Source organism: Callospermophilus lateralis, chromosome 11 (assembly GCF_048772815.1).
Source record: "Callospermophilus lateralis isolate mCalLat2 chromosome 11, mCalLat2.hap1, whole genome shotgun sequence".
NCBI lineage: Eukaryota > Metazoa > Chordata > Mammalia > Rodentia > Sciuridae > Callospermophilus > Callospermophilus lateralis.
Genome location: NC_135315.1, coordinates 5743271 through 5763765, shown reverse-complemented (window position 1 = coordinate 5763765; position 20495 = coordinate 5743271). Strand labels below are relative to the sequence as shown.

Sequence of the window (20495 nt, the reverse complement as noted above, 5' to 3'; positions counted from 1 at the left end):
CTGGGCGGCCCCGGTGGCGGCGATGGGGACCCCAGCCTCGAGGAGGTGCTATTGGAGGGCTGGGGTGGCGCTTCAGCACCAGCATGGGCCGGACAGCGCCTCCCACCCTGAGGCCCTCGAAACTCAGTTTTGGAGCTCCTCGGAAGGGATCCAATGGCAGACCCTGAAGGGATCTCGAACTTCTCCGGACCGCTCCCGACAGACCCAGGTGGCCTCCAGTTAGCAAAGCTGCAATCCGGGAACCCACTGTTATCCCCTCTCTAAGCTCCTTTTCCCTCCTTGCCCAACCCCCGGGGGAGGGAGTGGAGGGTCCCACATCTGTCCCACAATCCCTGACGCCAGTTCAAGTTTTACTAGAGAGGGGCCCCGAAGAGGACTTGGGACAGGACTGAAAAGGTGCGCATCCATTTGCAAGTTAAACAGTCGCCGGAATAGAGGTACACGTGTGTGGGCCGGCGCTAGGACCCAGGACACCAGGAAGGGGGAAAGCCGGCGTGTTGGCCCGGTACGGGAGGAGCCCGGCTCGAAGCCGCCGGCGCTAGGGCGGCGCGGAGTTCCGGCGGTGGGCGGGGCATGGGCGGCGCGCGCTTCCGCAGACGAGGCCCGATGGAGCCCGAGCCCGAACACGGGGGCGTGGAGGTTCCCGCGGGGCGCGTGCTCAGGTGCCGCACGAGGGTCCGGGGGCGCGGGGTGAGCGGCCGGTAGGAAAAGGGGGCCGGGCCCGGCAGGGTGGCCTCGAGCTCGGCGTCGACCCCCTGTCTCTTTGTCCCCCAGTGCCACGGAGCTCCTGGCTGCCCGCTCGCGGTCCCAGAAGCTGCCCCAGCGGTCGCATGGCCCCAAGGACTTCCTTCCCGACCGCTCGGCGACTCAGGCGGAGCGGCTGCGCCTATGTCGCGAAGAGCTCTGGCAGCTGCTGGCCGAGGAGCGCGTGGAGCGCCTGTGAGGGGGCTGGGCCGGGGTGGGGGGCGGCTGGGCGGCGCGGCCAGACCCCGCCGGGGTGTCTGGGGGACTGAGACGGACCCCTCCCTACTCCTCGCCAGGGGCAGCTTGGTGGCAGCTGAGTGGAGGCCGGAAGAGGGTTTCGTGGAGTTGAAGTCCCCTGCGGTGAGCGGCTGGGCTCAGTGACGGTCACCCGTCGCTGTCCTCCTAGTGATATAGGACGGAAGAGGCTGGACACCCGAGGAATTTTCAGGAAGCAGATTTATTGGCTGCAGGGTCTAGAGGGGCTATTGCCCCTGGAAATTCTTGAAACTTTATACCCACGGTGGAGGAGGGACTTGAAGGATTATATTTTTGTAGGAGTATAAAAGTATTATTATTATTTTTTTTTAGTTCACAAAAAAGTGCTTTTGCCCGATTTTTTCAGATTAGAGTGTTATGGTGTGTGCAAGAATTATAGGCCACCATGCTTATTGAGCCAAACTGAAAGGGGAAAAAAGGTCCTTTAGTGAACAAGCCAGGCAAGCGACTTAACTTAAGCGTTTGAGACTAACGCCTCAAAGAACTTCCCGCACTTAGATTTTGGAAGCACAGAGTTTATAAAGGCAAAACCCACAAAAACAACAAAGACAGTTGAGACAGATATAGTTCGGAAAGACAGATATTTTGATTACATGAGAGAATTACATATATACATATATACATGAGTATACATTTCAGCATTATTTTTGTTATACATCAGGGCCATAGTCAGGGCTGTGGAAAGGTCCTAATGTACTGTAGTCGACATAGATACAGCTGTCAGGAGGCTGTAAAGAAAACATTTTAAGCAAGCATAAAATGGATTCAGGTCAGAAAAAAATGGTATTACCTTGGTTCTTTTACATTTCAAGAGTTTTGCAAGTTTTACTATAAAAGCAGAAGTAACATCATCAAGTCTGTGGCCAAACTTAGCTTTTTGAAAGACAGCAATTTAGTCCTCACAAAAAAACTCAAATTGAGTTTTTTTTTTAAGAAATTTTTGCTGATATTCTGTTAATAAGAACAGTTACGATGAGGGTCTCTAGAGAAGCTTAATTAAGATTCTTGGTGGAAGCAGGGGTGCCACTATACTAGTTCATTTGTGACTCTTGCTCTGGGTCCCTTACAGGGTAAATTCTGGCAGACCATGGGCTTCTCAGAACAGGGCCAGCAGCGGCTTCACCCCGAAGAGGCTTTGTATCTGCTGGAGTGTGTGAGTGCAGTCCCAGGAAAGTCCCCAGAGGAAATAGTCAGGGTCAAGGAATGGGAAGGACTTGTTTTTATTGGAGTGAAAGCATACACAGCATTTCCAGTGAACTTGTAATTGGGCTTGTTAGAGAGGGAGGCAGGAATTCTGTGCAGGGAGCAGGGATTCCTGTTCAAATTGGGGTGCCTTCTCACTTTGCTGGTTGTTCATATTCTTGCTGAGATGCTGGGAGGTGGTGGTGGGAATATAGCACCAGGAGCTGCCCCTGGCTGTGGCACTGCAGGAAGGATGCACAGATGAACTGTGGTCTCCATTTCCAGGGCTCTATTCAGCTCTTCCACCAAGACCTGCCACTGTCTATCCAGGAGGCCTACCAGCTGCTGCTGTCTGGGGATACTGTGAATTTCCTGCAGTACCAGGTAATTGTCACATTCCCCCTCCCACCACCAGTACCAGGAGCCTCCATTCATTAAGTCAGTGAGTTGTGACAAGTACCATTAAAGTGTCAGGAATAGTTAGTGTCACATGCTGGGGTGGCTACAAGACAGACAAGGACTGCATTGTCACAGGGCTCACATTTTAATGGTGGCAATCAGATAATAAAATAAGCAAATGAATATTATATTTACAGAGAACTAGATGCTAGATAGAAGATGAAGTAGAGGAGAAGTGGTAGAGTCTGGGATATTTGTTTAGGTAAGAGAAGGTAGATTGGGAATGAGGTGGGATATCAGTAAATGAAAAGAAATAGATGAATCTCAGAAATTGTGGAGAAAGAATGGATAGGACTTTGCCAATGCATTGGATTTTTGATTTGAGGATAGAGAATAATCAAGAATTATTCATTGGTCATGAACCAGCGGTTGAGTGGTGATATCATTTGCTGGCTGGGAAGACCCAGGAAGGAACAGATTCCAGAAGAAGAGACCATAAAGAGCTTGTTTCAGAAAAGTTAATTTTAAGGTGCTTCTTGTGACATCCAAGTGAGGATGTCAAACGAACAATTGGATACATAAGCTTGGAGTCTTGGTAGAAGTCAAGGCGAGACATAAATGTGGACATCATAAGCACATGGGTGGATGTAAGCCATGGGTCTGTATGGGAGTGCATCCAGAGGGCTGCGTCTGAGACTTGGGACTTACCACATTGGGGAGGTTAGGGGGAATATAGGACCAGAAGTTAAGGAGTATCTGGTGAAAAGGAGAAAAACAAGTGGGATCACTGAAGCCAAGAGAAGGTCCTTAAAGGAGGAAAGGGTCAGATCAAGTAAGATGGGAGACATTTCCGGATATATCCCTCTGATATGGATGAGGGACACAAGGATGAACATGTGGCTTTTTACTAGGGACTGCTTCCACTCAGGACAATGGAGAGGTGGGGATTGAGGAGATAACTACCACCTTCTCCCAACTTTTTGTCCAAACTTAGTATCAAAACATTCTAGGGCATAGTTCTTCTGGTCCATCACTGTTGGCTTTTTGGGATTTGTGTTTATGCTGCCATGAGTGGTGGCACACTCCTGTAATCTCGGTGATTCAGGAGGCTGAGATGGATTGCAAGTTCGAGGCTAGCCTCAACAACTTAGTGAGACCCTGTATTAAAAATAAAGAACTGGGGATGTAGCTCAGTTGTAAAGTGCCCCTGGGTTTAATCCCTAGCACCACAAAAAATAAAAATAAAATTGCTAAATGTCATTTGTGTCCAGAATAAGAGAACAGAAATTCAGAAACAGATCATACTTTGGGGATGGCATTTATAATGCATGTGGTCCCAGTAGTCCTAGGTTTTGGGAATATACAGGAGAAGCAAGCAGGGGACATCTTGTGGGGTGTGCAGGAGGAGCAAATGGGGAACAGCTTGTGTCTGGGGAACTATTGGTGTTTTTAAGAATGAACATCTGAACTTTTTTTTTTTCTTGTTGAGGTCTTCAGCCACCTGAAGAGACTGGGCTATGTGGTTCGACGATTCCAACCGAGGTAAGTCGCTATCCCTTTCTTATTCATTCTCATCTTAGGACCTGGATGCTTAAGCCTAGGTAGAAAGTGGCCTTTTCTTACCTGGAACCTTAGGCTGGAATGCAGCTCCCTGGACATAGACCATGGATCTGGGCTTGAAGTACTTCGTAGGGAGGCATATGGGGACAGATCCCATCATTGCATTTTCTAGTAGGTTATCAAATCAAGACCCAGCTGCAGATAAGGACTAAATACTTGGAGCTCATTGTGAACATTGAGATACAAACAGGCACAGCCTTTATTTTCTAAAAGTGGGATCCATATTAGAGAAATAGTCATGGCTGTGCATAGAAGTTCCCTTGTGAGAACATTCATTCATTCATTCAGCAATATTATTGACCACTTAACTGGTGTCAGGCCCTGCACTTGTTGCTGAGGAACACAGATCCAAATGCTGCCCCACACAACTTGTATTTAATGTGGAGTGTACACAAAACACCATCACTTAACAAAATCAGAAACAGCCTAAGAGCTGCTTATCTATTTAAGCAGTGTTGTTCTCATAGAACTTTCTGTGGTGATGAAAACTTCCACATCCGTGTTGTCTATTTATGTGGCTTGTGCAATTCTGGGACTGAAATTTTAATTTCATTTCATTTTAAATTGATTGAAATTTAACAGACACTTGAAATAGTGGCTACTGTATCAAACATCGGGAGAAGTAAAAACATTCATGGCAGGGTCAGGCACTATGGTGCACATCTGTAATCCCACCAACTCTGGACCCCGAGGCAGGAGGATTACAGTTCAAGGCCAGCCTCAGCAACTTAGCAAAGCCCTAAGCAACTTAGGAAGACCCTGTCTCAAAATAAAAAATATAAATGGGCAGGGAAGTAGCTCAGTAGCTCAGAATGCGCTGGGTTCAATCCCCAGTGGGGGGGAGGGGGAAAACATGGCAGGGAAGAATACTATACTATAGTGATAAGGGACTGAGTACCTAATATATGATTGAGTGGGGAGAAACAAGGGGATTACAAAGTAGTGTGTTAGTACAATGCCATTTTTTGTGAGAAAAAGACAGAGAGGGACTAGTCAGTATTCACATTTGTGTACATATATACATAAGAAAAAAATGTTTTAATTTTATCTTTGTTTTTCTGATTTTTCAAGTTTTCTAGTTCCTCTTGGTTTTCCTCATCAGTGGTTAATCATTTGTTTAAATTTATTCATACCCTGGGTTTTATTCACACCAGGCACATTCTACAACTGAGCTGTGTCCCATTCTGATTAATCACATTATTGCTGGCTCTTCAATGAGTCTCTGCTTAGATGTGTCATTGGTGATATCCAGAGCCTAGGCAAAGGCACATAATGGCCCCTGTGGCTATCCCCACGTATCTTTCATGCAAGTCTGCTCAGAGCCTTACTCTTAGGTATGGCTCTGACCTTAGCGCTGACTTGTCCTCTTGGCCAGTTCTTCATGAACTCCGCCAGGAGCACCAGTGTGGGGAATTGGATCTATTGCCTACTTGCTGTTTATTCTTATTCCATAGCGCCATTCTGTCCCCTTATGAGAGACAGCTAAACTTGGATGGCTGTGCCCAGCGCCTGGAGGACAGGACTGGCAAGAGGAAGAGGAATACCAGCTCTGAGTAATGCCCCCAACTGTGGCCACAAGCTGGGAGTGTTGGTGGCTGGGACTTTGAAGAATGCATGGGCTTGGGCAGTTCTCACATAGACCCAGGGAGACAGCTGAAGACCTGTTTTCCTCAGCTCACATGGGTGTGTGCAGTCAGGAGCTAATGTGTTGCTTTTTCTCCCATGTCCTTCAGGTGTGTTAATAAAAAAGTCACGGCCCTGGAGACTTCCCTGCCATCCACAAGCCTGGCAGCCTCCAGCCCACCTGACTGCAACCAAAATAGCCAATGCCCAGTTGAGAAACCCCAGAAGCCAAGCCTTGCAAAAGGCCCAGGGGTCACCTTTCCATTTCTGGGTTCCCTGGAGCCCTGCCCTAGTCTGATCAGACAGAGTGTGGGGTATGACCAAGAAAGTGGCAAGGTAGAGAATGGAATCAAGGGAGCTCATAAGCCCCGCTGGAACTTTGAGCAGATCTCCTTCCCCAACATGGCTTTGGATGGTCGCTACACCTTCCTATCTGCCCCAGCCCCAGAGTTGCTTCCAGCCAACGTCATTGGGCGGGAGATAGATGCTGAATCCTGGTGTCAGAAGCTGAACCAGCGGAAGGAGAAGCTTTCCCAATGGGATCAGGAACAAGCAGAGGCCCGGCAGTTCCAGGACATAAACATAGACCCTGAGGTGCAATCTTGCTCCAGCTGGCGGGAATACAAGGAGCTGCTGCAGAGGCGAGACATGCAGAAGAGTCAGAGCTACCCCCGACACCTGTGGAGTCAGCCCATCACCCCCTTGCTGAGTCCAGGACAGGTGGACTCCCCAGGTACCTCTTCATCCTGCCATATCTCTGCAGGCCACTGGTAGTTGAAAATCATGACTTTGAAAGGGTCATGGATTGATCAGTACTGGATGAAGCTTAATATGTGGGAGGAGACCGCTGTTGGGTAGAATGGAACCTGTGAGGACAGTCAGTTCTGTAGACTTGAATAGCAGTGCCCACAGGGAAAGGTTTAGCCATTGTGACTCAGTCCAGGGAGGTAAGAGGTGTGAAACGGCATGTGCATCCTTAAAACTATAAACAAGATAATATCAGTGACTTTGACACTTACTAGCTGTGGTCTCCTCCCTCCAAACCTGTTAGTTTGAACATGGAAGTGTTATCTTGGCTAAATTAAAGGATAAATACTGTCCTTGGTTTTAAGCACAGGGAACTAGCAGGGTAAAAATTGCCCAAGCTAAATGTAGTAACAAATTCAGAACTACTAAAAATCATCATAGGGACATGGTAGGTTGTTGGTGACTAGATTCGGGTCACCAAATCAGTTAGAATTGAATTTCAAGTAACAATAACTAATTTTTGCCACTGGGCCTGGCAATTACACTGTTAATTATAGCTACTCAGGCTGAGGCAGGAGGATTGCAAGTTCCAACTCAGCCTGCGCAACTTAGCAAGATCCTGTTTCAAAATGAAAAGGGCCGGGGGTGTAGCTCAGTGGCAGAGTGCCCCTAGGTTCAAACCCCAGTATAGCAAAAACAAAAACAAATGTAATTTTTCAGTATGTTGCAAATATTACACAGGACATACTATACTAAAGAAATTTTGGTAAATCTGGCAACCCTAAACTAGATAGCAGATTCAGCAATGTGAAGGGAGTGGATATAAAGTTGACTCCCCTCCCATCTCGCCAACACCTTGTTTCCACTGCTCTGTAGCCCTGGTCCTTCAGCATATCTCCGTGCTGCAGACAACACACCTAGCTGATGGAGGTGCCGGGTAAGTTTCCAAGTGGTGCCTGTCTTTGTAATTATATCAGCTGCTAGGTGAAGTGACAGCTGGGATTTGGCTCCTAGGGTTGGTTGTGAGCCAGAGGATGCCTTTTGGGACCCTTTCCCACATGCTTTAGCTCCTAGCAACAGCTAATGTTCATTTGTGTCAAGGGGAGTGGGAAGAAAGACAGGTGGGTTTATCTCAAAGGTTTGAAGACCCCACCTCCCTTTTTTTTTTTTTTTGGATGGTGCTGAGGATTAAACCCAGGGCTTTGTGCATGTGAGGCAAACACTTTACCAACTGAGCTATAACCCCAGCCCTGAAGCTCCTCTTTTTTAAGTGGCACCTTACAGCATCAGTTCCCCTGGACAAGGCTGCTTCCTGGAATTGGTGATGGGAAAAGGGTGTGGTGGAAAGGAAATGTGGGAAAAAGAGTCTTTGTCCTAAGGTTTCTCACTCTATTCTCCAGGCTGCTGAAGAAGTCCGGAGGCTTGGAGATCAGTTTTGATGTTTACCAGGCTGACGCTGTGGCCTCATTCCGAAAGAATAACCCTGGCAAACCCTATGTTCGGATGTGCATTAGTGGGTATGATATGAGCAAGCACCACCCCTGGGCTACTGCCAGTTGGCCTGTGAACCATATGGACTTTCTCTCCCCTGTTCTCTCCTGGGCCAATCCCTGAGAAGAACCTGAGGTCCAGCGATATGTATGAGGCAACACAGCCAGTTAGTGCCATAGGAGCTCAAGCTTCTCAACCCTTGGTTCCTCGTTGTTAGCATTCTTGGGTAGTCTCTCTTATGCCACTTTAGTCATGAGCTCACCCAGCAGAAGGGATGTGGATTGGGCTGAGTGGTGAGAACCTGGCCCTTCCTAACTCTCTTGGAGAACTTATCAGAGCCATGTCATTTGGAGACAGGAGAGCTCAAGGGTTCCCAACTGTCTTCCCTGAGAGCCTCAGAGGAGCTGGTATCCTGGGGCTTAGGGGTGGGGTAAGGCCTAGTCTCAGTCTAACCCTTATACCTACAGATTTGATGAGCCTGTCCCAGACCTCTGCAGCCTCAAGCAATTGTCCTACCAGAGTGGGGATGTCCCACTAATCTTTGCCCTGGTGGATCATGGTGACATCTCCTTCTACAGCTTCAGGGACTTCACACTGCCTGGGGATCTGGAGCACTGACTACAGCTCTGAAGGTGTTGGAGCCTGCTCTGGGAGACTGAACTATTTGCTCTCAGGGACTATCTCAGCTGCCTCCTGTACTTAAAGACTCTGACCTGTAGGGGCCAGTGTGTGCCTTGGCCCTGGGTGTCTGATACTTGCAGGAAAGTAAAACCCTGCCCCATATCATTCACCCCTTGCTTGGGCTCTGCAGCTTCCAAGTCTCAGGCCTGAGAGTGCTGCCTTCAGTGACCCCCTTGGAACTCAGGACTAGATTTCAGAGGCGCAGGAGGTGGGACAGAAGAGAGGACTCTGTGCCTTTAACAAGAGGGTGCCTGTTTCGCCGCCATAGAGCCAAAGCCATTAAAAATCTTTTTTTTCTGCTGTGGCTGGATATACTGGACCACCTCCACCCTCTATTTTACCCACTTACGTGATGTGCCTCTTTCCCCGCGCTGAAGGCAGGACAGGGACTTCAAAACTTTCCACGAGCTTGCGCTGACAGAAGGCTTGGGAAGTTGCAGGTTTCCTGTAAGGTACTCCAAGAAGGGAGGCTAGCGCTCTATTGTTTCTTCCCTTAGCATAGCCCAGTCGGGGGTATAAAGGTGGCCGGGAGGCGCCATGTCCGTGTGGCCTGAATCCGGGTCACTCAGTGACCACAAGCAGCTGTGCGTGGTTAGCGCCCCAGGCTCCAGCCCCCTTCCATACCCACCCCTCATCATTCTAACCCCCTCCCTTGCTTAACTAAAAACTTATCTTTGTGACTCCCTCCACAGTAATAGAAGAGGGGAGCTAGCCCCAGGAGAAGGCGCTTGCTGCCACGCCCTCATCTCTTTACAACCCTACACGTGGGACCTGAAACCAAGTTCTGGGTTCGCCAGGCACTGTCCCCGCCCAGCGCTCTGGAGGACTGGCGGGCTGTTCCCCTTCCTTGACAGATCCGGGCGAGTAGAGGGAGGGATGGCTTCCTCCAGGAGTTGAGCCTGGGAGGCGGCCGGAGACTGCCGGGGGTTCCGGGAACTATTTCCTCCTCTTGGAGGCGGCGGGACACTGGGCGCGGCCTGTCGTCCTTCGGTCAGGTGAGAGCAGGTGAGAGCAGGGGCGGGCCGGCAGCGCCTCGTGCATATTCACGCAGGCTGCGACCCCGCCCCTGCGCTCCTGGGGCTGCGGATTGGACGGAGCGTGGTCCCCGCCCTCGAGGGCGCCGGGCTGCACCCGCGCCCCGTCGGCGCAGGGCGGCGGGGGCGGGGCCGGCCGGGCCCGGGGGCGGGCCGCTGGGGCCCGGCGCTCAGGGTTCCGCGGGCCCTGCCGGCTCGCCCTTTATGTAAATAGCGGCAGCTCCGCCCCCGGCTCTCCGCGCCGGAGGTGAGCAGGAAGGAGACGGCCGCCCAGCTAACAGCCCCTGGGCCCGCGCGGCAGAACCAGCGGAGCCGGCGGCAGGCGCCAAGGGACGCCGAGGCCTCGGGCAGGCGCCGTCCTGGGGTTCCAGGTGAGGTGCGGGCTGGGACCCACCTAGCCCGCCCCGCCCCTTTGCGGCGCCTCGGGGTGGGGAGGAGGGGAAAGGCCGAGACCCCTGAGCTTCTTGGGCTTACGGGCGGTAGGTCCGCCGCCTCGTCCTTGTCCTTGTCGTGTAGCTCTACACCTGTAGAAAGTGCCGCCGGGAACTCTGTGCCTGACCCGCCCCCGATTACCAAACTTGGTATTTGGGTTTGCACAATAGTGTTGGCTTTCGGGAGCGTGGAAACAGGTGCCCGGCCGGACTGGGTGTGGGAACACCACGGGCAGAGACCGAGTCCCCGAGCCCCACGTGCAAGGCCTGGCTGAGGAGGCCCGCGACGCGGGTCTCCTGTGACCCTGTCTCCGCGAGCTGGGGCTGGAGCGCGTTACCTTGCGGCTTAGCCCCTACCCTGCCATCTGGGCTCTCTCCCTATCGGCCCTTTGTGCCTCCTAATCCCCGGACGCAGGAAGCCGCGGGAGGGACTTCGATCTCCGGCCCTTTTTCTACCCTAGGCGGCTTTGGACACCTTTGGTTTAGTGTTGAAACTCAGTCTGAGGGGTGGGGGAGTTGCGCTGTTAGACTTGATGAAGAGTGGAAAATTCTTGCCCCCAAAAAGTGTGTCTTGGTTTGCTCCTACTGGACGGTTGGTGGAGACACTGGGCCTTGATTGTGGGAAGACCTGACTGTAACCAGGGCACCCGCGGTGTGGCTCTTGGAGGCGTTCACCTGAGACAGGTGAACTTTGGGTGAGGAGGCTGGGACTTAGATTCAGTACTCTTTCCCTTGGGATTCATATGTTATGGCCTGTTGCCTTCACCTGGGCACTGTGGACACTGCAAGAGTATGTAACTCAGGATTCTGCAGAAGAAACTCTAAGCAGGGAGGGCATGGGTGTGTCAGAGTGAAAAATGCAGGTGAGAAGAAGAGGATTGCTGCAGAAGAGTGCTGTGCTGGCACACCCAGGAGAAGCCAAGATCAGAACTGGCTTTTGAGGAAGATTGGTTCTGTAAGCTGGGATTTCAGGAGGCATGAGAAGGCAGACATGAAAAGCTTTTTTATTTTATGGACCTTGAATCTGAGTGTAGTTTCCTAAGTCATCACAGAGCTTGCTGGAGGCAGTCAGGACTCAAGCCCAGCTTCTGGCTTTGACCAGATCGTGGTTCTCTTCTCTGAAGTTAGCCTGGAACAGTCCCTTTGAGGGCCCTTGAACAGTGTTTCTAGGACCTGGGGTTATTCTACATCTGAAAGGGAACAGAATTTCTCCTTGGGTGGCAGATTAGTACAACTTTAATTATATTAAAGTAACAGTGAGTTATTAATAGACCACAATATTAAAAGAAGAAAGGGTTGATAGTCCTGGATAACCTCTGTTCATTTAAAAACAGAAAAGGGAATCAGGGCTCACAGTGAAACAAATGAAAGAATTTAGAAAGGGTAAAGTAATGCAGAAAAAGATTCTTCTTTCCTGATGGTCTTTGGCAGTCAGTGTTCATTAAGATTTTTAGTGTCAAACACAAGTGATTTTGAATCATGCTTTGTTGAGTTCTTGTTGGGTGACCTTAGCTCAGTCACTTAACAATGTCAAGCCTTGTTTTTGCAGATGTTGCTGACAAGGTGAATATATGAGCATGTGTGGCCTGCTGCATAGTAGGCACCCAAGGACTAGGACCTCATTGCTTCCCCAGGAAGTATAAAAAGTGTCAGTCACTCACAGGCCTTTGAGTAGACATCTGGACCTCTTGGAAGTACCTAATGGATTGAGGGAATTTGTTTCTCTGTCCAGAAATCGGCCGAGGCACCAAGATTTTGTGGTCTTTTAAAGTCTCTGGAGGTCAGAACTGTTCCTCTGAGATACTTTTCAGGAATCGTGCAGGGACCTCTCCTCACCTGACATTCTGTTCCTGTTGCTCCTCTTATTTCCCTTGCTCCTTAGGTGAGCCAGGAGTGAAGGTTGATGGAGGGTCTTTCCTGAGGGCAAAGTCTAATCTGTTTTGCTCCCGCAGGCCTGGAGGGCTCCCGCTGTGCACTCTCTATATCCTATTGGGGGTGGAGGGAGGCGGGGCAGCACATTCCTATGCTGCTCTGTGGTCCTTAAGGAGATTGGAAATTCCATAGTGCTCCCTTCCAACCTCACTTGGGGAGGAGGTGTCCTCTCCTGCCAGGCTTTCTGGCACCCTGGACTCTCCTTCTGGGAGGGAAAGTGATCCATGGAACATGAAAGCTTGAACCCTCTGCCATCAGCCTGTGACCTCCTACTATCCACTGGGACACCTGAAAATCCCTAACAAGAGCCTCCAGGAACAGCATGGGAGACTGAGCTGTATGGTCTTTCCAGATGAATCAGGAGCACCAGTGAGACACCAGAGTTGGGGGCCAGGGTGGAGGCCCACAAGGCCAGGGTGACTTCTCTGGCTGGCTATTTGGAGCACACTGGTGGCCTGGACTTGGGAATTCTCAATACTCAGCTCTGAGAGGCCCTCTTATCTCACTTGGGCAGTAATGCTGTTGGGGCTCTTCCTGGTTGAGGCATGCCAGATAGGCTTGGCAACTTTGTTTTCCTCTGCCCAGGTGCAGTGTGCAGGGAGAAACAGGGTACAGCGTAGAAGATGTTGTTCCCCGGGGAGTTGGGGGGATCCTGCTTACTGTACCCAGCTCTGGATCCCAGGGAGCTCCCCACTTGCTGTGCCCTGTGGCCACCTCCTGGAGTGGCTTTTACTCCTTGCCCTGCCTCAGAGGAAACTGATCCTTTGAAGAGTCACCCCATTCCTTCCCCTTCCCAGGAACTATGATGAATTCTTGAGTAGGAGAGGCTTCTTTGGGTGTGGGGACAGGGAACCTGCAAGGTACCTGACTCTACCCTTCAGGAATTCGGCAGAGACTAGAGCCATCTCTTGAGGCACCTGACTCAGTGTTCCCAGTGTTTGACAAAAGGGACATCAGGCACAGATCTATTTGGCTCTAATAAATAGTGCTAATATTTAATAATAATCTGGGATTCTCCTTTCAAAGGAGCTTGGTGTCTTGGAGTATTGGTCCAAAGCAGTAACCACCAGGATATCTCTAGCAGGGTACCTTGATGACATCCACATGGCCCTGACCTTGACACAGGTCTTGAGAACGTGGTAAGGGTAATTTTCTGAGGACCTATAGGTCCCACCTCAGTGTTCTTTGGAGTCGATGACTAGAGAAGACCTGGTTGATTCTGTGCTGTCCAGCTGTTCATTCATTGATTTAACAGGTATTTAGCAGTGCTTGTTGAGGGCCCAACATTGTTCTAGATACTGGATGAAATCCTTAAAATAAAGGTCTCTGTCATCATGGAACTTTCTAGAGTGGGGCACATGTGTAACAGAAAACGAAGATAAGTAATAAATAACACAATAATTGGTGATATAATTTGTGGGTTAAAAGAGCTAGAGCATGGGCTGGGATTCCCCATGGTAGTGGGTTGCAGCTTTAAAAGGTAGTCAGGCTAAATCTCAGCAGGAAGGGGACATTTGAGCAAAGACTTGGAGATGAGAGAGTTCTTGAAATAAAATAATTTGAATGCCTTCCATGAGTCGCTGGGGATTAAACTGTGGCATAGTCCCTCCGTTCTGCAGCTGACATCTCCTGGCAGTTTCTTGTAACAGCTGTTCAAGTTTCAGGGCAGGTAGGAGGCCCTAGGATGGGGCTGGACTGTATGGGCTGAACAGTTCACCCACCCCAACCCCCAGCAAGTTGTCTGCTTCTCAGATGGTTTTGCTTCTTCTAGCATTTGGCCACATCTAACTGGCCTATAGTCTGGTGTAGGATGACAGAGGGGGCTGAAGCTGCCACATGGGAATGTGTGCATTCCCACCTCCTGCCCCACTCATGGGCCCAGGAGGGATAATGGAGGAAAGGCTTCAGGAGGAACCTGGGCCCAGTGGGAGAACTCTCAGGGTTGTGGGATGGATAGGATTGTAACTCCATAGGGTGGACAGAGATGGGGGGTGGAGGCTGACGCCATCCAGCCTACTTGTGTCCCAGGAGAGCTGCTGGAAATGAATAGAGGATTCTGGACTCAGATCAGACTTCAAGCTGCAACTTGGATTCACTGGGGGCTTGATGCCACCTTGAATCAATTATTTCATAAGTAATTGGAAGAATTAAATGAGATGCCTGAATCCCAGCAGCTTGGGAGGCTGAGGCAGGAGGGTTTCAAGTTCAAGGCCAGCCTCAACAACTTATCAAGGCTGTAAGACATTTAATGAAACCCTGTCTCAAGATCAAAAGAGCAAAAATTGCTGGAGATGTAGCTCAGTGGTAAAGCACCCCAGGATTCAATCCCCAGTACAAAAAAAAGAAAAGAAAGAAATAAGGTGATGAATGGGAATCGTCTAAAGTAGTATCTGGTCATAGTGCTCAGTGATTTTTATTTTGTAAGACATTAGTGAACAGTTATCTGGTCCCCTCACGTGGGCCTGTGTTCTCCATGTAGGTGTGATTCAGCCCAGGTTTCCTTGCTGCTGGGAGATTGGGTTTTTCAAGGGAACATGGACCCTGGCAAAGCGGCCATGGGCATCTGAGTAGGCAGGGACAGAAACTGAGCAGTCAGCAGCTGCCCCAGTGGCTTACAGCCCTGCCCTGCCACTCCCATCAATAGGAGGTGCAGGGGTATTCTCACATCCGCCAAACAGGAGGCCAAAGCCACACACAGACCTCACACAGGATGTCGGGGAAGCAAGGGCAGCTTCTTGATTAGTAACAGACTGTGGGGAGCCTGAGCAAAGGGGAGAAGGGGAGTAATCCTATGTTGTGCTTTCCTAGAGAGCAGGAGGGTGTTGCTGGGTGTGGCTCCGGGTCTGCCCTCCCATGGGCCAACCCAGGAGTCTTGAATTCCACCTTGGTTATGGACTTCCTGGGAGATCAGCTGAAATTCCTGGGCTGTCAAGGGTCCTTCTGGGGTGCTGGATTTTCCCACACCTCTAGAACAGTTCAGCCTGACAACACCTTGGGATCATAGGGGCAGATTAGCCAGGTACTCTAACAGTGTCATCAGGGAGTAGCCAGGCGACCCATCCCTTCCTTCTTCCCTGGGGCACAGTCAGCTCTGCCCCTTAGAGCAAGGAGCCCAAGACAAACCCACCCTATGCAGTTATTCTCTCTGCCTCTGCTGGTCTTGGTGGGGAGGTTAACATGTGTCCCAGAGGTAACGTGGTGTCCAGGCAGAGGATGGGAAGGGAAGACAGGGTATGAATTTTCTAGCCTATCTCCAAGCAGAGGGCTCCCTCTTTTTTGCAGGTCATCAGAGTGTGGGAAGACCCAACCTAGACCCAGGAATGTTCTGCTGGCTAGTGGCAGTGAGGGGGTGATTGGAGCTTTGAGAAGAGAAGGCAAATGCTGGATCAGCTGTTTACAGGGAACTCTCAGGCTAATTCTACACACAAGGCACAGACTTGTGTAGGGAATAGATGGGGATCAACCCCAGGTCAGTGAGTCTTTCATGGGCTGTCCCTAAGCCCTGGGTGCCTGGCCCTGTAGGAACAAAGCAGGAACATAGCTCAGAGGTTGGCCTGGTCATGGAAAGAACTTGTGATGTGCAGGAATGGATCCCAAGGTTGGGTAATCTTTAGAAGCTGGAATGGAGAAGTATATCTTCTTAGGAAGCCCCATGTCAAAGTAGACTCCCCAGTGCCTACCCTGTACCCTTCCTGGTGTTGAACCTGGGGATCTGGGGCTCCTCAGCCTGTGAGGCTCTGGAACTTGCTTCTTTTTCCACGTCCCTCTTAGTAGTTGGTTTCACCCACCTGAATACCTGGCTTTCTTAGCTTTTGTACCTGTTCAGATTCTACAGGTGGTGTCCCTCCCCATTCAGGTAAACGTGTGCCTGTGCCCTCAGATAGCTGAGTGATGCCACTAACAGAAGTTAGGCCCACTCTCACACCTGGCCACTGTCTGGGGCTTCATTTCCTCTCCCATCTGATCCTCTTATTTACCTTGCATAAGAGGCGGGAAACCATAAGAAAAGGATCACCACTAATCCCATAACCCTTGCAGAATGTAGCTTACATATGAACCTTTTGTTCCCCCAGTACTGGATCTTGAACCCAGGATCACGCTATCACTGAGCTATATCCCCACCCCTATTTATTTTATTTTTTAATTTTGATACAAGGTCTTGCTAAGTGCTGGGGGTCTTGCTAAATTGCCAGTCTGGCCTTAAACTTGTGATACTCCTGCCCCAGTCTCCCTAGTAGCTGGTATTCAGGCATGCACACCACACCCCACTGTATGTAAAATATTAAAAATAGACTCTACCTGGCTCATGGAAGCCTCATACACCGGCTTCCTTCTCCTTGAAGGGTCATATGCCCTTTCCATTACAGCAATCCCTCTATCATGGGGCTGTGCACAGTTCACCTGTCCTGTGTCATTGGCCATTTAGGCCACTTCTCTATTTTCCCAGTAGCTTACTAAGGCTAGGGTAAATGTTTGTGGAGATTGATGGTGTTCCTATCCACAACAGGTGTTTCTTTTCTTTCTTTCTTTCTTTTTTTTTTTTTTTTGGTGTGTGTGTGTGTGTGTGTGTGTGTGTGTATTTTATGTGTTTAACTGGGAATTGAACCCAAGGCCTCACATGTCTAGGCAAGTGCTCTACCACTGAACTACATCCCCAGACTTTTTTCTTTTCCTTTTTTTTTTTTTGGATTTTGACACAGAATTTTACCAGGTCACCCAGGCTGGCCCCAAACTTGGACTACCATGTCCAGCTCCACAGCAGTTTTAAGGGATCATTTGAGCTCAAGGTGCCATTGAATGCAGGGGGAAAACAGTGAGAATGGTCAGGACAGGTTCAGATGGATGAACTTTTGGAAGGTAACTTGATGTGTTCCTGGAAAGGAACACAGCAGCTCAGAGATCACAGTGAGGGAACATGGGGAGGTGGGGCTGAGTAAGTGGGGCAGCCAGCACAGGGCCAAGTCAAGGGGATGTGGCTTAGAGCGGGGCGGGGCAGGGCAGTCCACATAGGCCCCTGCTCAGTCCTGTCAGTGGCTCCCAGTGGGGTCAAATTGGAATTCCTCACTGTGTCTCTAGAAGCCCCACCTTTGACCCTCATCTCTCCCATGTCATTTGTGTGGGTCTTTCCGAGGCCCTGACTTGTCTTCATGCTCCTGGAATCTGCAAGCTTGCTCTGACCTGAGGCTTCACAACTGCTGCTCTGCTGCCCAAACTGCTCTGCCTGCAAATCTTACTACCACCTAAGCTTCATCCAGTTCAGAGAGCAGAGACTTTGTTCTTCCACGCCCATTCATTCATTCAGCAGTTTAGGAGTGAGGCTCACCCTGTGCACTGAGGATGCTATAGTGAGAGAAGGGACAAAACTCACTGAGTGAGACAGCTGCTTCCTGTGGAAGGCTCCCTAGGTAGTCAACAAGGTTAATAAGTAAACTCTTCAGTGTGCTGAAGCAGGGCAAGGTCTAAGGAGAAGAGCAAGGAGGGGACGGAGGAGAGTGTGGCAGGGGAGGTTGCAATTTCAGCCAGGAAGGGCCATTTGAGCATCTGGAGGCTAATTGTGCTAGGCAGCACAGTGAGTGCACAGGCCCTGATGAAGGAATGGGCACTGAGGCTTTCCCAATGCCTGACTGCCAGATCTCAGCATCTTAATTTTCTTTTTTAATATTTTTTAGTTTTAGGTGGACACATATCTTTATTTTTATGTGGTGCTTAGGATCGAACCCAGTGCCTCATGCATGCTAGGTGAGCACTCTACCACTGAGCCACAACCCCAGCCCAGCATCTTCATTTTTTTGACATCCTGTTCACTGGCAGAAATCATCCCATTGACCCATCATGGTGGAACACTCCTGTAATTCCAGCAGCTTGGGAGACAGAGGCAGGAGGATTGCAAATTTAAGGCCAGCTTCAGCAACTTAGTGAAACCCTAAGCAACTTAGTGAGACCTTGTCTCATAAAAAATAAAAAGGGGGACTAGGGATGAGGCTCAGTGGTTAAGTGCCTCTGAGTTCAATCCCCAGCACCCCCCACAAAAAATTCATACTATTGAGTGACTTGTCTTCTTAGAAGTTACCCCTCCCATAACAGTGGCACCCCAAGACAAGGCCTGCTCCGTGCCAAGCGCTGTGCCAGGCACTCTGCATTTGGCCCTGCTCCTTCTTTCAGGGAACCTGAGCAGGGTTGTTTGCTTTACATCCCCTGGTCCTAGGAGTGGACTGAGCAGGCAGATTTATTCCACACCAGGCAGTATGGAAGCTGGGCCTGGTTTCCTGGGCTTCTCCACAGAATTTCCTTGTTTGGGGTGGGTGTTGTTGAGGGGCTGCCTGGAGGTCAGTTTAGCCAGGCCCAAACCTATCCCCCTCAAGAAGGGGGTGTGGTTTCCTGCTTTAACATGGGCAGTTTCTCTGTTGAGAGGCTACACTGTGGGCTAGGTGCTGGGCCTGCCCTGCTTTGGTTCTGGCTCTGGCTCTGGCTTCAGACCAGTGGGGGGTCCAGGTACCGGTGGAATGAGCAGTGAGGCCATCCAGCCCTGCCTAACCAGATCTCACAAGCACCCTGGAAGTAGTGGCCAGGCTCCCAGCCTCAAACTGCTTGGTTGATGCGGAGCTGCTGGCCAGAGGGAAGATGCCCAGTGTCCCTGTCTTTCAACTGCAGGGATATAATTGGGCATTTCCTCCCCTGCAGTAGCCAGCCTCCACTGCTTTCCAGGCCCTTTGATTAGGGAGTTAGCCAGACCTTGGGTCAGAGCTGAGTTCTGCCACTTCCTATTGGTGACCTTGGACAAGTCCCACAGCTCCGGTTCTTGTTTTCCTTATCTAAATGGGGACATTCCACTTCCTTTCAGGTAGCTGCCTGCCAAGATGTTGAGTGAGCCACATTCACAAACTCAGATGCGGAGTGCAGAGGTGGTCAGGACATGTACCAGCACACCACCCAGGCTGATCAGATTCAGGGAGGGTTTTCTCCTCTGTATAGTTCACTTGCTTTTTCTACAATGCTTACAGATCACCTGAGCAAAAATTTTTTAAATGTAATGTCAGTATCACACAGGGGGTCTAGTACAATGCCCAGTGTGTGTCAGGTGCTTGGGGGGCATTTGGGTGGATAGCTGGGTGTTCTTCCCCTCCTCCTCCCTCCACCCACCCTTCACCTTTAAGCTGTGTGGGGTCCTTGGCACAGATGGCCCTGTGGCCTCTTGTCCCCTCCCTGGAGTCTGAGTACCTTCTCCTCCTCCAGGCAGTCACTCCCAGCTTCCTCGAGATTCTGACCCAATGACCTCGGCCCAGGGGTGGGAGAGCCAGCTCTCCTGGAGCCCAGGGCTAACACCCTCCCCCATGGCTGGGCTGGAATGTGCGGCAGCTCAGCTGTTTGTCCAGAGGCGGAGATCACTGCCTGAGTCTGTTTTCACTTCCAATCCCAGGAGCCCCCAAGGCTCTCATGTGTGTTCTCTGGCCTGCTGTGGGGTCTCAGATCAAGTGGGCACCAGGAGTTTCCCAGCTGCCTGCACTCCCTCAGGAATGGGAGGCTTCGCTGCAGTCTGGTGCCCCCACACACCTCCCCCTTATCCCCCACCATGAGCAGTGGTCTTGTGGTTGTCTTGGAAAACTAGTCACAGGTGTTTGGTTTCGAGGTAACTGATCCTTTCACTTGTGCTGGGGGTAGGCTTCTGCCTCTATTTTACACATAAATGCAAAGAGAGGCGACCCCTTCCAGCATTGCAAGCCCTAGTTCCTGGCCAGAAAACCCCCCCAACCCTAACATGCATATTGCATGCTGTGAGGGGTTGCCTCTAAGAAGCCCCGGTTTTAGATCCATAAGGTTTTTTGATATGCAAAGTCCTGACCTGGTGCCCCCCTCTCACTGGGGATTGAACCCAGGACCTTGCACATTCCAGACAAGTTCTGTACTACTGAACTATATCCCCAGTCTTGTTTTTAATTTTTGTCACCTTAGAAGCCAAAACTTCCAGGCTTCAGCATTGGAACCCCCTCCCCTGTGTGGACTGTGCCCTCTGTCTGCCCAATTCAGAACACTTAGCACACTGAGCTGGCCTGTCTCTACCTGCCCTGCCCAGATCAAGCTTCTCTGGGTTAGGATCTGCTTGCCTTCCCTTTATAATCTAGTGGAATGAATGGTGCCATTTCCAGGGTGGGCCTGAGCCCCTGTGTACTCAGAGACAGGCCTTGGTGTCTTGTGGTCAGTAGGAGGCCCTGCTGCTGGAAGCCGGAAACTGGAACTTTCCCCTTCCCCCAAGGATAATCCAGAAATAGTTTCCTCTTGGGCTGGGAATGCGTTCTTTGGTGGGCGGATGGTTTGGGGGCTTTGAGCTGGTTTATTT

At 50.5% G+C, this 20495-nt stretch overlaps 2 protein-coding genes across 5 annotated transcripts in view; both read left to right on the top strand.

Annotated features, from left to right (window-relative positions):
- Window positions 1-580: 580 nt before the first annotated feature.
- Window positions 581-9073, top strand: Tsen54 (tRNA splicing endonuclease subunit 54). 2 transcript variants are annotated; one of them, XM_076870063.1, is made up of 11 exons: window positions 581-662; window positions 775-939; window positions 1041-1104; window positions 2090-2173; window positions 2488-2586; window positions 4091-4143; window positions 5676-5774; window positions 5955-6577; window positions 7468-7528; window positions 7992-8108; window positions 8550-9073. In XM_076870063.1, exons 1-11 carry the CDS (start codon window positions 607-609, stop codon window positions 8698-8700), a joined length of 1572 nt encoding a protein of 523 aa, XP_076726178.1. In that variant the 5' UTR covers window positions 581-606; the 3' UTR covers window positions 8701-9073. The 2 variants fall into 2 exon arrangements, with proteins under 2 accessions (XP_076726178.1, XP_076726179.1); XM_076870064.1 differs by lacking the exon at window positions 2090-2173.
- A 972-nt stretch (window positions 9074-10045) lies between these two features.
- The window catches only part of Llgl2 (LLGL scribble cell polarity complex component 2), a 39152-nt gene continuing 28702 nt past the window's right edge, over window positions 10046-20495 (top strand). For 2 of the 3 annotated variants that reach the window (XM_076869186.2, XM_076869189.2), the window contains exon 1: window positions 10046-10168. The gene's annotated coding sequence lies outside the window, so the exon portion shown is untranslated. Of the gene's footprint in view, window positions 10174-20495 lie in introns of all 3 variants that reach the window. The other variant, XM_076869187.2, reaches the window with a different exon arrangement.